This window comes from Epinephelus fuscoguttatus, linkage group LG12, assembly GCF_011397635.1.
Source record: "Epinephelus fuscoguttatus linkage group LG12, E.fuscoguttatus.final_Chr_v1".
NCBI lineage: Eukaryota > Metazoa > Chordata > Actinopteri > Perciformes > Serranidae > Epinephelus > Epinephelus fuscoguttatus.
The window spans coordinates 8,564,122-8,578,759 of record NC_064763.1 but is presented as its reverse complement, the minus strand read 5'-3'; the positions used below and the strand labels follow the sequence as shown (position 1 = coordinate 8,578,759).

At 40.0% G+C, this 14,638-nt stretch overlaps 1 protein-coding gene across 1 annotated transcript; it reads right to left on the bottom strand.

The window, feature by feature from the left end:
* Positions 1-1,303: 1,303 nt before the first annotated feature.
* Positions 1,304-14,436, bottom strand: mpp1 (MAGUK p55 scaffold protein 1). The gene is made up of 12 exons (XM_049592209.1): positions 14,090-14,436; positions 9,320-9,448; positions 9,162-9,240; positions 8,120-8,205; positions 7,931-7,999; positions 4,961-5,157; positions 4,718-4,821; positions 4,544-4,624; positions 4,252-4,332; positions 3,962-4,164; positions 2,183-2,257; positions 1,304-2,102 (listed from the first exon to the last, which is right to left on the bottom strand). Exons 1-12 carry the CDS (start codon positions 14,210-14,212, stop codon positions 1,926-1,928), a joined length of 1,404 nt encoding a protein of 467 aa, XP_049448166.1. The 5' UTR covers positions 14,213-14,436; the 3' UTR covers positions 1,304-1,925.
* Between the last annotated feature and the right edge of the window lie 202 nt (positions 14,437-14,638).

Sequence of the window (14,638 nt, the reverse complement as noted above, 5' to 3'; positions counted from 1 at the left end):
CTAGTTAGCTAACTCCATATACTATTAAAACATACTGGCCAATTAGCTGTATATTCTAATTCCAAGTGTATGGACATTCTTGTGAGCCACAATGGATCCTTTTGTAACTTTTTGAGCAAGAGACTTTGACGCATTGTCCACCTCAGAAACCATCGTCTAAAGTGCAGAAAGTGAGGCTAACACACCTAGCCATGCGACAACTGATGCTAACATAGCAGCTACAGGCTGGCACAAACGAGAGAAGACCTGAAAATATTCACACAATTATCTCAAGTTCAATTAGTTTTACACAACATGTGTGGTAGGGTGGTCCCTGTCCTGTCTCTCTTTCAGTTAAGGGGTCCTTGGCCTGAGAAACAATGCAGACCCCTGTTGAATAGGGGGATGTTAATTTGGTGCAGCCCACATGGTGGTGCCATAGGACAACTTTGTTTTATGGCTAACATCCCTAAAAAATAAGTGCAGATAGTTGCACTTATGTTTAAACTATAATTTCATGCTAAGTAAAGAGTTTCTTATATTGTATTTTTGGCATCCTTTCACTCATTCTTTTTGTAATTATCCTGCAAAATTTTGATATTGACTTTTAAAAAGTTTATATATATAAAACTTAAATTCATAGGTCTTATTGACACACAGTTTTCCTCATGATCCCTTTTTCTGAGCTGATGATAACAATCAAATGTGTAGATCAGGGAAGAATTATCACAATGTGCGACTGTATGCCTTGTCACTGCCCATTTGTTTACAGCCTATCTAAGGTTTCAGTACACCACACCAAAAATTCTTAGTTGCTCTATGATGTTCTCACTTCCACCACTCAATGTGCCTGTTCTGTTGATGCATTTTTTGCTTATTCAACTCATGTGCTTATTTTGATATATTGTATTCAAAATGGATATTAAAGAGAGGGAATGTATAACAGTTAAATGATTTACATGGTTGTGCACTTGACAGAATGAGGCGATATTCCTCATGATATATTTTGATTTCATTAACCACATAATTCCATCAAGGCACCCAGGACACTGTGCAGTCCTGTGAGCAAATTCATTGTCATGTATAACCTGTAACGATGTCTCTCACACTGTGGATGAGGGAAGAATTGTAATGTGTGGGAGATACAGGTAAATTATTTGTATTGTACAGCTCAGATACAGAAAGTCTTGATCTATAATTGATAAAAGCCTTGAGCCTAGACTTCTTCTGAATAAAGTGAGGTAGATATGAACAATAAAACATAAATCTGCTGCAGTTTTCCTTCAGGACCTTAGAGAACAGGTTTTCACATAAAACACAGTCATAGAAGCAGTTGCAACAGAGCTGGGAATTTTATTTTTTTGTTTAAAAGTGCCTTTACAGTACCCCATGAGGTATACAATTTTGATGAGATGACACAGGTGAGGTTGTCTATGACTGACTTGAAAGATTTGGGGTAGAGGATGATGTATGGAGTTAAATATATTGCAAGAACAAACAGTTTCAGAATCTCAATTTCATGGCACAATCTAGTGACAACAGAAAAACACACAATGAATCCCGAGATAATGCTTTACATGATAAAATCCTGTCATTTCAAAGGGAGGATTTCATTCACAGTTGTGGTCCTATTTTGCATTAGCTCACATTCCAACAATCACAGAAGGTGTGCGGCACCAAAACGATCCCTTAGCCCCTCAAAAGCCTCAAGCATAAATGTCGAAACAACCAAATAACACACCGTCTGTGAGGTTCTCAACTCTCTAAAATAAACTCTTCTACATATTGCTCATTTTTTGGATGCATATGTGCAAAATATCTCAGTGACAATTAACATGAACCAAAAGTAAACCCATACACACCTGGGACATTACTAACTTGTTTTGTGTAAGGAGTGATATTGCACTGCTTTTTAACAAACAGAAAGGTATTACACTAGGGGCCTGTCAGTACACCCATGATACAGGCACCCACTGTGGGGTGGAGCTGGCATGCTCCATGGCCTCCTCCACACCTTTCACACTTTCATCCACATCGTTGTTGACAAGAACCACATCAAAGAAGTGTCTGTATGTGGCTAAAATGGCGTCCGACTCTTTCTGGATCATCTGCAGGTTTTCCGTCTATAAGAGACAAGACACAAAGGGTCAGTAGGTGTTGGCTGATGGAGATTTTTTTATTTATTCCAATAAAAATGTACTACCTGGGGAGCCGTGCTGGTCGGAGCAATGAAAACCACGAGAGGTGCAAAGTCAGCTGTTCGCAGGAGTTTCAAGGTCTGCATTAATTGTAGAAGAAAAGAAGAATTGCATTAGAGTGATTAACGACAGATACAGTTTGTATAAGGATAAAATTACCACCTTCTCCCCTGGGAGAGCATCTTTATCTCTTTTTCTAAATAGAGTGAGACAGACACTTTTGTTATGTCCCTGTATGCAGTCTGTAGTATACAGTATATTAGTGAACAAGTGGTAGCAGCTCAATGTAGGCGAATAAACCTTTTACTTCACCAAAGACAGAGAATACAGTCTTAGAACAAGACGTGCTAACTACAACCATACAGTGTTCTTTGGCTTGGCACCATATGAACCCTTTTTGGTTTATGGTAGAACCCTTTATATAAGGTTTATCTGGAACCTTTTCAGAGAGCTCTACCTAGACACCAACATAAAGGATTCTACCTAGAACCATCTGTTGCCCATTTCCACCAACATGGAAATGGTTCCGTTCCCGTTTCTGCACCTGATTTTGAACCATTCAGATTTCGACGAAAAAGTTCAAGAACCAGAGCTAATTTGGTGGAGAAGAGGCAAGAGAAAGGTTTAACCAGGAACCCTTATATGGTCTAATGGTTCCACCTATAACTCTCTGGGGGTTCTATCCAAAACAAATCCACCTTTTAAGGGTGCAAACCCTGTTATATTCCAAGGGTTTCATCTACAACCCATCCAGGAGGTTTCCAAGAACCCTTTAACATTCCACTTATTATGTTTTTCATTTAACAAGTTAAGCTTGGGTCAGGGGAACCGTATCCAGCAGCCTTGGGTTTAATGAGGCTCTCAAAGGGCCAGGGCTGATGTGCCTCAGCGCAACCCGAACCAAACACGGTTCATGATCACATTTTTAGGAGGCGAAAGTATGGTGCAATCACTGTCACTACAGTCTTTACTGTTTCAATGGTGCAATGGATCTCAACTCTACCAAGATGCTCAGTGGCAGAGAGGACACTATCTCCACCTATTAACCAATTAATATAGTGTCTTTTCAATGCAGGTACGCAGTTAACTATTATTGTATGGCATGAAATGATGGTTAAGATATCGACTACGACAAAACACAAGAAAAAAAAGAATTGATTGATAGGATTCCAGATGCCCAATGAAAATTAGCTTCTCGGCTATTTTGGGTGCATTTTACATTTTTTTTTTTAAAATGTTGATTAATGTACATTGTCCCTTTTCAAATAAACAAATAAACTAAACTAAACCTCTACATTTAAAAATACCATTTGAAACAATTTGAATATTTGAAGGCTAGGATCCTTTCAACAATCCATGAACAACTCTTCCTTCAAAAGAGGGTTCTTCAGATGAAAAGGGTCCTTAATGGAAAATTTAGTCTTACAATGAACTTTTGAATAACCCTTTAAAAACAGGGTTCTTTAGAACCTCAGCCCTTTATGAAAAAAGCTTTTGAAACCCTTATTTCTAAGAGTGTGGGTCTGATTTTGATTTATGAATTCACATTGCTTATTTATGCATTAATTTTCAATGAAAGAAGTAAGATTAAACACATCCATCATTCCCCTTGCTGTTAACAGCCACAGCAGCAAAAAAGAGCTGCTGCTCAGGTTTATGTAGGTTAATCTTAACATTTAAAATATTTTCAAACAACTCATAGAGTCATAAAAAGCCACCCTAAAATAATCACACAATTTCCATCAATCACGACTGGTCCTCCAGAACAACCTGTGAATGCTAACCTGTGGTTCTACATCCAGCAGAGCGATTTTGCCCTGGTCGTGGATCTTCTGGATGGTCTCAATTTTGGTACCGAACATATACCCCTGGAAGCTGCCGTACTCCAACAGCTCATTCCCAGAGATGAACTTGGTCATGGCCTCATTGGAGACAAAGAAATATTCCTGTCCATTCTCCTCCTCCTTACGCTGGGGTCTGGTGGTGTCTGTGTAGAGTGTTAAAGACTTAGCAAAGGGACAATCCAGAAAACGTGGTCGGTGTATAAATGGAATAAGTGTCTGCATCTACTCACGTGGTGCAGGATAGGAGAACTTCTCAGAGTATCTGGTCAGTAGTGCACTTTTAATATGGCTCCTTCCTACGCCAGGTGCACCTAAACACAGCAAAATTTTCTGAGGACTTTTTAATCAGGCATTAACCTTTATGTCTGAATATCTGGTTGTAGGAAAACGCCCAGAATTAAACTACCTTTAAATTTACAAGATTTGTTGCATGTTTGTGAGAACGTGCATCAGTATGGATGATCAGAAATGCCTTATTATACCTTTAGCTGATACCACTATAAATAATGTAACTGAGCTTACCAATAAGCACCAGTGTTTTCCTTGTGAAAGCAGGCAGCCGGACAACCTCTTCATAAGAAATCACATCCAGCTGGTCAAAAACTGCAACAGAAGGGATTTTGTTTTGGACAAACCTGTATAACAGTGCAACTGAGAATAAAAACATCCAGGAAACATGATTCCAGTGGCACTCACTCGAGCTGTGTTTAGCCAGGTACTTGTCTTTGCACTTCTTTTTCTTTCCAAATGGGCTGCAGGACTGACTGCCCTCTCTGGCCTTGCTTTTACTTGCCACCCTCCTGACAAAGAGATTAAGGTTAAGACTTTGTCCATACTGATAATGATGCAGATAATTTTGTGTCAATATTTGGCAAGTCATGGTACATGTGACCTCATACTGCAGGATTCTTTGTCAGATAGTATGACAGAGCTGTTTACCATTCTTGGAGCTCTGGGGAAGGAATCAGACCAGCAAAGTCAGAAGCGCTGCTCTCCACTCTGCCCTGCCACCAGTTGGGATCCTGCTTGTTGATGATCTGAATGATGTCATTAGTTTGAAACTTCAGACCTGCCTCTTTGCATGGGATGAGGTCATCCTTGATGGGGTCATAGTCAAACTGGGCCCTCATGTACATCTGTGGATTAACAGTAAATATGCTGTATTCACTTTTTGGGAACAGAAGGAGCTCATAAACACTACGGTATGTATTTGGTGGTACTGAACGTTAATTACAATCTGAAGACTTTACCAGCGTGTTCAATCTCCCATTGTAACAGTCTCTGATGTGCGTTTATTTATTGCTGCTGAGGACAAACTTTTTAAAAGTATCTTTCAGCTACTCTTGGACAGAAAACCTTCTACACATTCTCTGAGCTCTATGAGGACATTTCTTCAGTTTTCAATTAATCCGTTCTGAGATATTTGTCACAAATGACATACTGCTGCACCTGATGCTTGCTGAGCATGACTGCCATTGTTTTTAAGAGTATGAATACATGAATAGTTGTTATAAAAGAAACAGATATTTTGCAGTTCAGTAATATACTGAAAAAACACTTTAATCAGTCTAATCAGTTGGACAGTCATTGTTTACCCTGTGGGGTTTAAAGGAACAATTCACCCCTAAATCAAAAATACATATCTTCCTCTTACCTGTAGTGTTATTTATAAGTCGAGATTGCTTTGGTGCGACTTGTCGAGTGTTGGATATATCGGCCTTAGAGGTGTCTGTCTTCTCTCCAATGTAATGGAACTAGATGGCACTTGGCTTGTGGTGCTCAAAGTGCCAAAGAAGTACATTTGAAAAACTCAACAGCAATGCCTCTTTCCAGAAATTATGACCCAGGTATAATGACCCATAATCAAAAGACCTTGTTCTCAGCAGTTCTATGTAGGAACTATTTTCTTTTTACTGAGCTACATCTGCCAACTGTATCACCCAACAGAAGGAAGTGTGTATCTACTCATGGCCAAGAGGCTCGTGCTCATGACAGAGTGAGATGTAACATTAATGGTGTCCTCCTCAGCTAAGCTGTAGCGTTAGCTAGGTCAGTGGTGTTCTGGTGGTGAGCTAGTAGTAGATGCTCGCTTCCTTCAGCATGGTAATGCATTAAGCAGGTGTAGCTCGGTAGAAAGAAAGTAGTTCCTAAATGACACTGCTAACAACAAGGCAAGTGGATTACCTTGAGTAACTGGGTCATGATTTCTTGAAAGAGACATTGCTGTTGAGTTTTTTTTTTAAAATGTAGGCTACTTTTTTGGCTCTTGGAGCACCACAAGCCAAGTGCCATCTAGTTCCATTATACTGGGGAGAAGGCAGACATCTCTACAGCAGATATCTCCAACACTCTTCAGTCAAACCAAAAAATTCTAGACAGACAAATTACACTTTACACGCAAAAGGAAAAACATGTATTTTTGATTTGGGGTGAACTGTCCCTTTAAGTAAGCTCATGCAAAGCTTGAAATTAAATATTCAACATTTTGCTCTTCTTCAATATTTAGGCCATAAAGAAGTGGTACATCTCAAGTATATGTTCAAAATCTTAACCTCAGCTCTACCATGATTGCTCTTAAGTGCATTGCCATAAGTAGCAGTACATCATAAGCTGTCAACAGCTAGCTGACAACTGCAGTGAACAAAACATACTCATGTTGCTGTAATGAGAGACGATCATTACGAACATGTATAAACCGGCAACTGCCGGATTTCAGGGATCTACAGTTCTTGTCCATACATCCAAATTCTAAAGAATAAATACTCACATTGAGAATGTCTAACACAAAGTTAAATGGGAAATTCACCCTTTAATAGAATTTACATGTTCATGATATGATCTTAGACAGCTCAATTCATGTTGTGAAAATGAATTATTTTCTCCCAGGTCCAGGCCTTAAGTCTAATTTATCAAATGATCAATTGTCGTCCTGCAGCTGACCTGCAGAAAACACATCATATCTTCAGAACTTCTTATAGAACAGATCTCTAGAAAATCCCCACAGATCACTAATTTGGTAACCAATTAACATCCAGTTGAGAAGCTGCTCACATTGGGGTTTTTTGCCTGAACTGTCAAAGATCACAGCAGGAACACATGTAAATTCTCCTCAGGGTAAAATGTTACTATTGTTAGTAGAGGTCATGAACATTAGTGGTTTCCCCCAGATACTCCAGTGGTTGTTGTACAAAGACAATTTAATATACCCATTGTGTAGTAAGGGTATACTGGAGTACTCTGGGTCACCAAAAATGATGCTCTGTGAGCATTAAACAATGAAGAGCATATTAACTACGCCTACATATTAATGGACTATAAGCTTTTCAGTAGACTGCCATCACTGACCACAGCAAAGTCGGAACTTAATGCAGTGATAGACTGTATTGAGACAGGAGTCACATCACTGAATGTAATGTACTTTTTCTTTGTGGTCAAAAAATAAAAGCTATTTTCTATTCATAGACTGTGCCGCAGACTATTGTTTTATGTTGTAAAATGAAGGCAGCAGCCATTTTTCATCTATAGCAAGCACATGAAAATACTGCCGGAGAGAATGTGATGAGTTGTGGCCAGTAGATGGCAGAATGAAACACACTACCAAAGTGGTTCAAGTCAAACTAGCAAAACTAATGTGGATTTAAATTTACTTGATAGTCACCTGAGTTGTTCATTGCCTAACAGAAGATTCACCTAATAAAGAACAAAATGCTTTTAAAGAGTAAATTGTGGAGGAAAAACTGAAAGAAATGCAATGCAAACCCATCTTTGTAGATTACACCTCTACAGGGTACCACTGGATTCGAACGTAAAGCTTATTTGGTTTACTCATGCACTCATGCGTGTGGTACACAAAACAAAATTCACCCCAATACCACAGCTGAGTGCACATTGCGCAGGTCATGTTATTACCTCACAGACGCGGGATCGACTCTGCGTGTTGGGAATAATCTTCATTGTGACGACTCCGTTTGTTTCTTTCTGCATGGAGAGATGACACAGCTTTACTCATATCTAGTTGCACAGGTGTGATATTTACAGAAAGATTTGCTTTGACCTTAGTGTCAAAATCAAATTCTAAGTGATTAGGTGTGAACTTACCAGGATCTTTTGTAGCTGATCTACAGTTTGGTTTAGCACACTTTTCCCATTGATTTCTGCTATTTCGTCCCCTTCATGTAAGGATCCTGGAAAGAGGAAGAAAACCAGGATAAGTGGAGTTATTTCACAAATGCTCCTCTGTGTTCCAGCTCAGTTTCTATTTTGCAGTTATTGTGGTGCTAAAATGTTCTTGCAGCTACTGAAGTAACTTTTATTCTCCTAAGAGAGAATCTAAAGACAAGAAAATAGCAACTGGTGAAAATGAATCTTTTGAACAGGTCTTTTTAGTGTCCAGTATGTACCAGGTCAGCTTGTCAAATGTCCATGTGCTCGCCCACTCACTATTATAATGGAGAACTGCTCACGCTGCCTGCTATGATGAGTGAACAAAAAGTGACTGAAGCAGACTCAAGTGGAGCCCTCTACCAGTCAAGGCCAGTGGTGCATTTTTGTTACTTCTTGGTTGGTTGTTTTTCTGACTTTGTTGTGTTCATGAGCTTTCAGCTGTAATGTGGAAACAACATGCTACAGAGAAGATGTGTTGTATTCTATTGCTCAGAGTGTTTAAACAACATGTAAATGATGAAGAGCAAAGGAACAAGTGATTAGAAAGTCATTTTTAAGATTATTCCAACACCACATGAATGCAGCTCCTCAAAGAACGACACATTGTTGTTTAGTGACATTTCTATAACATCGTATAGAGCTTACAGAGCCTATCCGGATACAGGTAGGATACTGAATCAGTGTCTTAAAATGTATAATATCAAGTGGCAATCTCAAATCATAACAGAGTCATGTGAACAATATACTTATCATATCCTTGTAATAGTTCATCATTTTACAGCTTATCTTATGTATGGCCTGAGACAATTACGTGTTGACCTCCTCCTGTATACACAGATGCTAATGCTAAGCTTGATTTGCTGTGACTGCACTGGATAAACCGTTGACCTTTTGGGCAGAGAGCTTTTTTTCCAACACACACCAGGTCAGCACACTCACCATAACACTCAAATCAGATCAATATGTGATTACTGACCTTGTCTGTGGATCATGCCCCCGTGCAGTATCCTGGCTACAGTGCACCTTTGTTTGTCATTAAGCTTCAGAGTGACCCCCTGCAGACAGAGACCACAGTCAGCAACACAAATACACACATTTCATCAACATAGTGTGTGTGGAGGCAGATACTCGTACCAGTGGTTCTGAAGAATTCTTTTCAAATTCGACTTCCTTCATCCTGGTCAGCTCTGTGCCGTTCATGTGTCCAGCACTGCCATTGCTGTAAACCTCAGCCCCCTTATTCTCGTAGGTTTGCATAGCAGCCTGTCAAAAAAAAAAAAAAAAAACACGAAATGAAATCAACTCTGAAAACATCCCTTTATGCAAATCATTTAACCCCAGATTTACAGTCAGTGCACCTGGACACGTCGGGTCATTATCACACTGGTATTTCCAATCACTGCAGTGGAAACTCTCTGCTAACGTGTGCCAACAGCTATGTTTCATTTGCAGTTTCAACATATGTTCAAGGTTGAAAATTAACCCGGTGTTATAACACCTCATTAGTCACGTCCAGTGATCTGGTCCACCTGGTTCATGTGGTCATGGATACCAGCAGTCTCATCAGGTGATCACATCAAAGACAGGCGTTAATGTAAGGAAACCAGTTCTTCACAGTATGGAGTGTGAATGGATTTTCAAATGTTACATAGACATCAAAGACGCAACCAGAGGCTGACTCTGTGGAGTCACACTCTACTTTTACACTTAACCCAAAGACAGAAAATGCATATCCCTGGAAAATTTCCTGGCCACTTCCATAGTGTCAACAAAGATGGTCTCTGCTGCAGATCACTGTCGAAGAGGAAATATATGTGTGAGGAAAAGCTCCTCTTCTATCATTGAGAAATCACATTAAATATATAACACACCCTATAAGGATTCCTTAGGAGTAAACTGGCATTATGTGGCTAGTACCCATGTGTAATATAGAACAAGTACTGCACAATATCAAAAGGTCCATAAATTAGTCACCAAAGTGACATCAGAGACACAATTACTTGCATCAGCACAAATTTTCAGCACTGCTTCAGCAAAAAACTATATTATCTATCTTCCTGCATCAGCACTACAATAAACCCATAAATGTCATTATCACCCTCTTGCCTATCACCTCGGCCCTAAAATACTGTACGTACTGTCACAGCAGTTTGGTGTGTCACACAGGCAGGAGTTTATACTCCCTTTATTTCTCTTATGAATTCCTTTCAAGCCTCTTTTAATTAAAAATATGTATTCTTGGTAACATTATCTTCAATATGTAGCTTGTGTGTCAGTGTTCACATTATTTTGGCTCCTTTGGAAAACTTAATAATCATTGAGTAAACAGTGCTCAGCTGCAGCAGCAGTGAAAGCCAAGCAGTCACTTTTCTGTGCAACATGATAGTTATTTACCAGCTTTGGGCTGTTATGTGTCAGGACTGTACAGAGCCAGGGGGGAGTGGATGGGATCCCATGGTGAACAGATGAAATTATACATCCTCTGAGAAAGGAATCTGTGCAGCAATGTTGCTCCAGATAAAATCACCACATGCAAATTTGTTCTTAAACACACCACACACTGATTTTGATCTCTGAGCTCCGACAGGTGTTTTTACTTGTTACGCCTGATGGCATAAACTTTATTTTCAGTTAGAGCTGGTCCAACAGCCCAGTCGCCAGAAAAAAAAGTTGTATATTTCTGCAATGTCATAAAAACATTTCTAAAGTGACATAGTTTATGAGCTGATTTTGTCATTGGGTGGAGGGGATGGTGGATGGTGTGTCACCTTGGTGAGACGCCTGCAAAGTTGCAGACCACTGTTCAGGACCAACAAACAGCAAAACTGATTGTGTTTTAGTGAGTTATTGCTGTTTTTTCTGGCAGCTTTTTAGCCTGTGTGTTTTTTTTAAGCAACCTCTCTGCTGGTTTTCCACTGGGGCATGAAAAGCAGTTGTTTTTTTTGTTTTTTTACAGAGACATTGCTGCTTTTCTAGCCTGAATTGTGCCCCCAAAGCCAAGTACTTTAAGCCAAAACATAATCTATTCCAAACCATAACCAAGTGTTTTTTTTAACATAATAATATACAAATGTAATGTATCCATGGCTTGCAGAAACGTACGATGCAAACATTTTCTGGTGATCAGATTGGCTCCAAAGACAATGTGAAAGAAACTTTATGAATCCATTTATTTGTGCTTGTATGACTACTGTAAATTGACCAGAGACTGCACCACCTGGGCCATCTTATAATGACGCTTACTGTTTTTCCCAGTTTAGAGAAACTTCTTTAAGGGTCCCATAGAGGCAGGACTAACTGTGAAATCTATCTTAACAAACATAGGGTCATTCTCCTCAAGGCACGGAGCTGACTTTATTCCCTCTCAACAAAGTGCTGACCCTCAGACTGAGCAGGAAGGAAACTGACATAAGTTAAATGTATAGGCTCCAGCACAAAACCTGCAGCTATGTGAAGAATATAACAGATTTCTCACACACAGCAGGCCATAGAGGTGATATGTCTGTCCACTGAATGCTGAAACAGTCACGTGATTAGATTTGGATTGGCACTGAGAGCCTTTTTTAATTAAATACGTCTCATCAGGATCTTGACAATGAGCTGTATCACTCACACTATCAGAGTGTAACGACATGAATGATTAAAGGCATTCATCTGGATTATCACAACAGGTTCCAATCACTGGTAACAGTCAACACATGTTATTATAACCAAGGTCAGGAAGCCCTTTCAGACATGTGAATGCCAGTCTTGGGTGTGGACAAACAACAGGATAAACAGGATAAGCAGGAGAAATAGAGATAATGTTGTTAATTAATCTCAGAGGACATCTGTACCGTTACGGCAGTTTAGCAAGAAAGATCATGTGTAAAAAAACAACAACAATACCACACTTATCAATGTAGCTTATATAATGCTAAACTGTAAACTGTACATGTGTGCCATGGACGTAGTGCAAGTAGTGAAAATTTTACGACCTTTACTGTAAGATTACAGTATGATTATTGATCAGATGGTTTAAAAGAGGACAAAAGGTGTATGAGTCCAGGATGAGGATGTTTGGATTAGTCTTTAGTAGGTTGGGAGGGAGTGAGAGGCTACATGACCCTCTAACATCTCTCCTGTGGCAGCCATTGTGACAAACACCCAAGAGAAAGCCATTGTCGTTTCATCTAAAGGTGGATTAGGTTTATTTGAAGAAGATCAAACAGTGAGTGCATTTCAGTGAGCCAATCTCCGATAAGATAATGCACTGTGATTGTCCTATTGTTCTGCTTGCCACACAGCACCATGATCTAATAAGGCTGATTACATTATAATACAATCTGTCTCTTTCCTCATCTGTTCCTTCTCCTGAGATGATTTTGCCCAGAAATATTAATAATTCATCCTTTCCCCCAGTTGGATTTAGGGTGGGTCTCCTGCCAAAAGGCTAAGAGGCATCGATCTCTTGAAAGAACACAGTAGGAGATCAATATTTGACCTATATGGGACTGGAAGAATTTGGATAGAGTATACAGAAATAGCTGGAAGGGCTGCTGAAGAAGTAATACCTCCAGTCGTCCATCTCATGATAGATTTTAGCTGCTTTAAGCCAGACTTGCATATACTTGTATGGGTCTCAGCATGACAGAGAGTGACAAGGGGTTGTTCTAGAGTTGAAATGCATGAGAGACTTTCTATGTAGAGGCAGGGCACAGTAGGTATGTGGAGTAGACAACACCACTGAGCTGGAACAGCAGAACTCACTTTACATAATCAATCTCAAGAACCCAGAACATACAGTACATAAGCTAGGTGTGGTAAAATATACACTCATGTATCACAATAGGAGCTGCATTACACACTGCAGCCTGCATTGTGAGATAATGAACCGTGTGACCCCACTTCAAGACACTGATTTCACAAATGGCACCGAGCAGAAGACTGTAACTCAAGGCTATTGAGCTGCAAACTGCTGATGTCAGGAAAGGAGTTTCCTCCTTTGGCTGTTTTCTTCAGCAGCTCAGTGCTGACTTTTCAATTTCAGAGAAGTACTTTAGGACAAAGAGTTCCCTCGGTGTTACTGGCTGCCAGAGTCGAGGTCTGGGGCTTGTCAAGTGCTTAAGTTTCCCAATCACTGAAAAGTTGCAGCCGTTTTAAGTACTTGGTGGTCATACATATCAAGTGTTGTCCGGCTTTAAGTCAATGGTTTCGCAACATAATCCGGCCTTCACTTGAAAACAAGTTTATACCTAAAATAACCTGGTACATTGTGATGGAGTAAACAACCTGGCTGGCCTCAGCTGACTGTTGACACTGATTCATCAGCAGCACTCATAGCTGCAGGCTAAGTTATACAGCATAGTTAAAAACTAAATTTCCCATCTGTTTATCTTCTTTTATATTGCATGACATTAACCCAGAAACTACAGATGTTTCTCTAAGATGACTTTACTGTCACAGTTAAACATGACTTTATAATGGAGTGTGTGCCACTGTCTTACAGGCTCATTGTCCTGTAATCACAGCAAGACATTTAAACAGCCTGACACGTGATGAAGAATTTGTCAGATGATTCCTACAAGTTTTTTTGGGAGGAATGGAGAAGTGAAATTGCCAATGTAATGTCAACTGGGACTTAACTAAGGCTGACTGAGCAGTAGTGAGCAATGCAGTGGTTACTGACACAGACCTGCTGATCTGTGAAGCAACATCTATACGTATAATTCTTTGTTAAGAGATCGACACATTTAGTTGCTGTAAGTTGTGTCGTCAGATCACAACTGGGTCTATTTTTAAAGATCTTGTCGAGGGACAAACAACGGTCATGTGTCCCACCTCTGCTTCCGGGAAGCAAACACCAAGATGTGGGGGGCAAAAATAAAAAATAAAATAAAAAAGACGGTTAAAACGACACCTTACCTTGTCTGTCTTTGGTTTGTTTTGAAGGAGATGCTCCAGGTAGAGGTCGGAGAGGGCTGTCCGGACGCTGTTCACCGACTCCAGTTTGACTGCGGGTTCGTTTTTATTGGATTTTAACGTCATCTTTCCGTTAGCTAGAAAAAAAGCTGTGAACCCGGTGAGCCCCGGTTCAAGGTCCGCAAGTGGCTAGTCACAAAATGTTGCGAGAGAGGAAACTGCTGATAAGGAGGCCTGACGGTGTGATAAATCACTCTGAGGGATAAAAGTCCAAGGTTTTGATCAGCAGCAGATGAGGTTCATGAGATATCTGCTGCGGGGAGCGCTGACAAAGCAAGTAAACATGCAGCTGAGTGCTGCTCAGAGGGGCAGGCTTATGACGCCTTCAATGACCTACTGTAAGCTCGGAAATCCTAGCACTCGAGCTGCCTATACTGCCTATTAATGTCCCCACACGGAAATTAAAGCACAATAGACCACGTGACAGGTTTATTTTTGTAACATACATGATAGGCCAGCCCAGAGGCGTAAGGTAGTAACAACGAGCCTTAG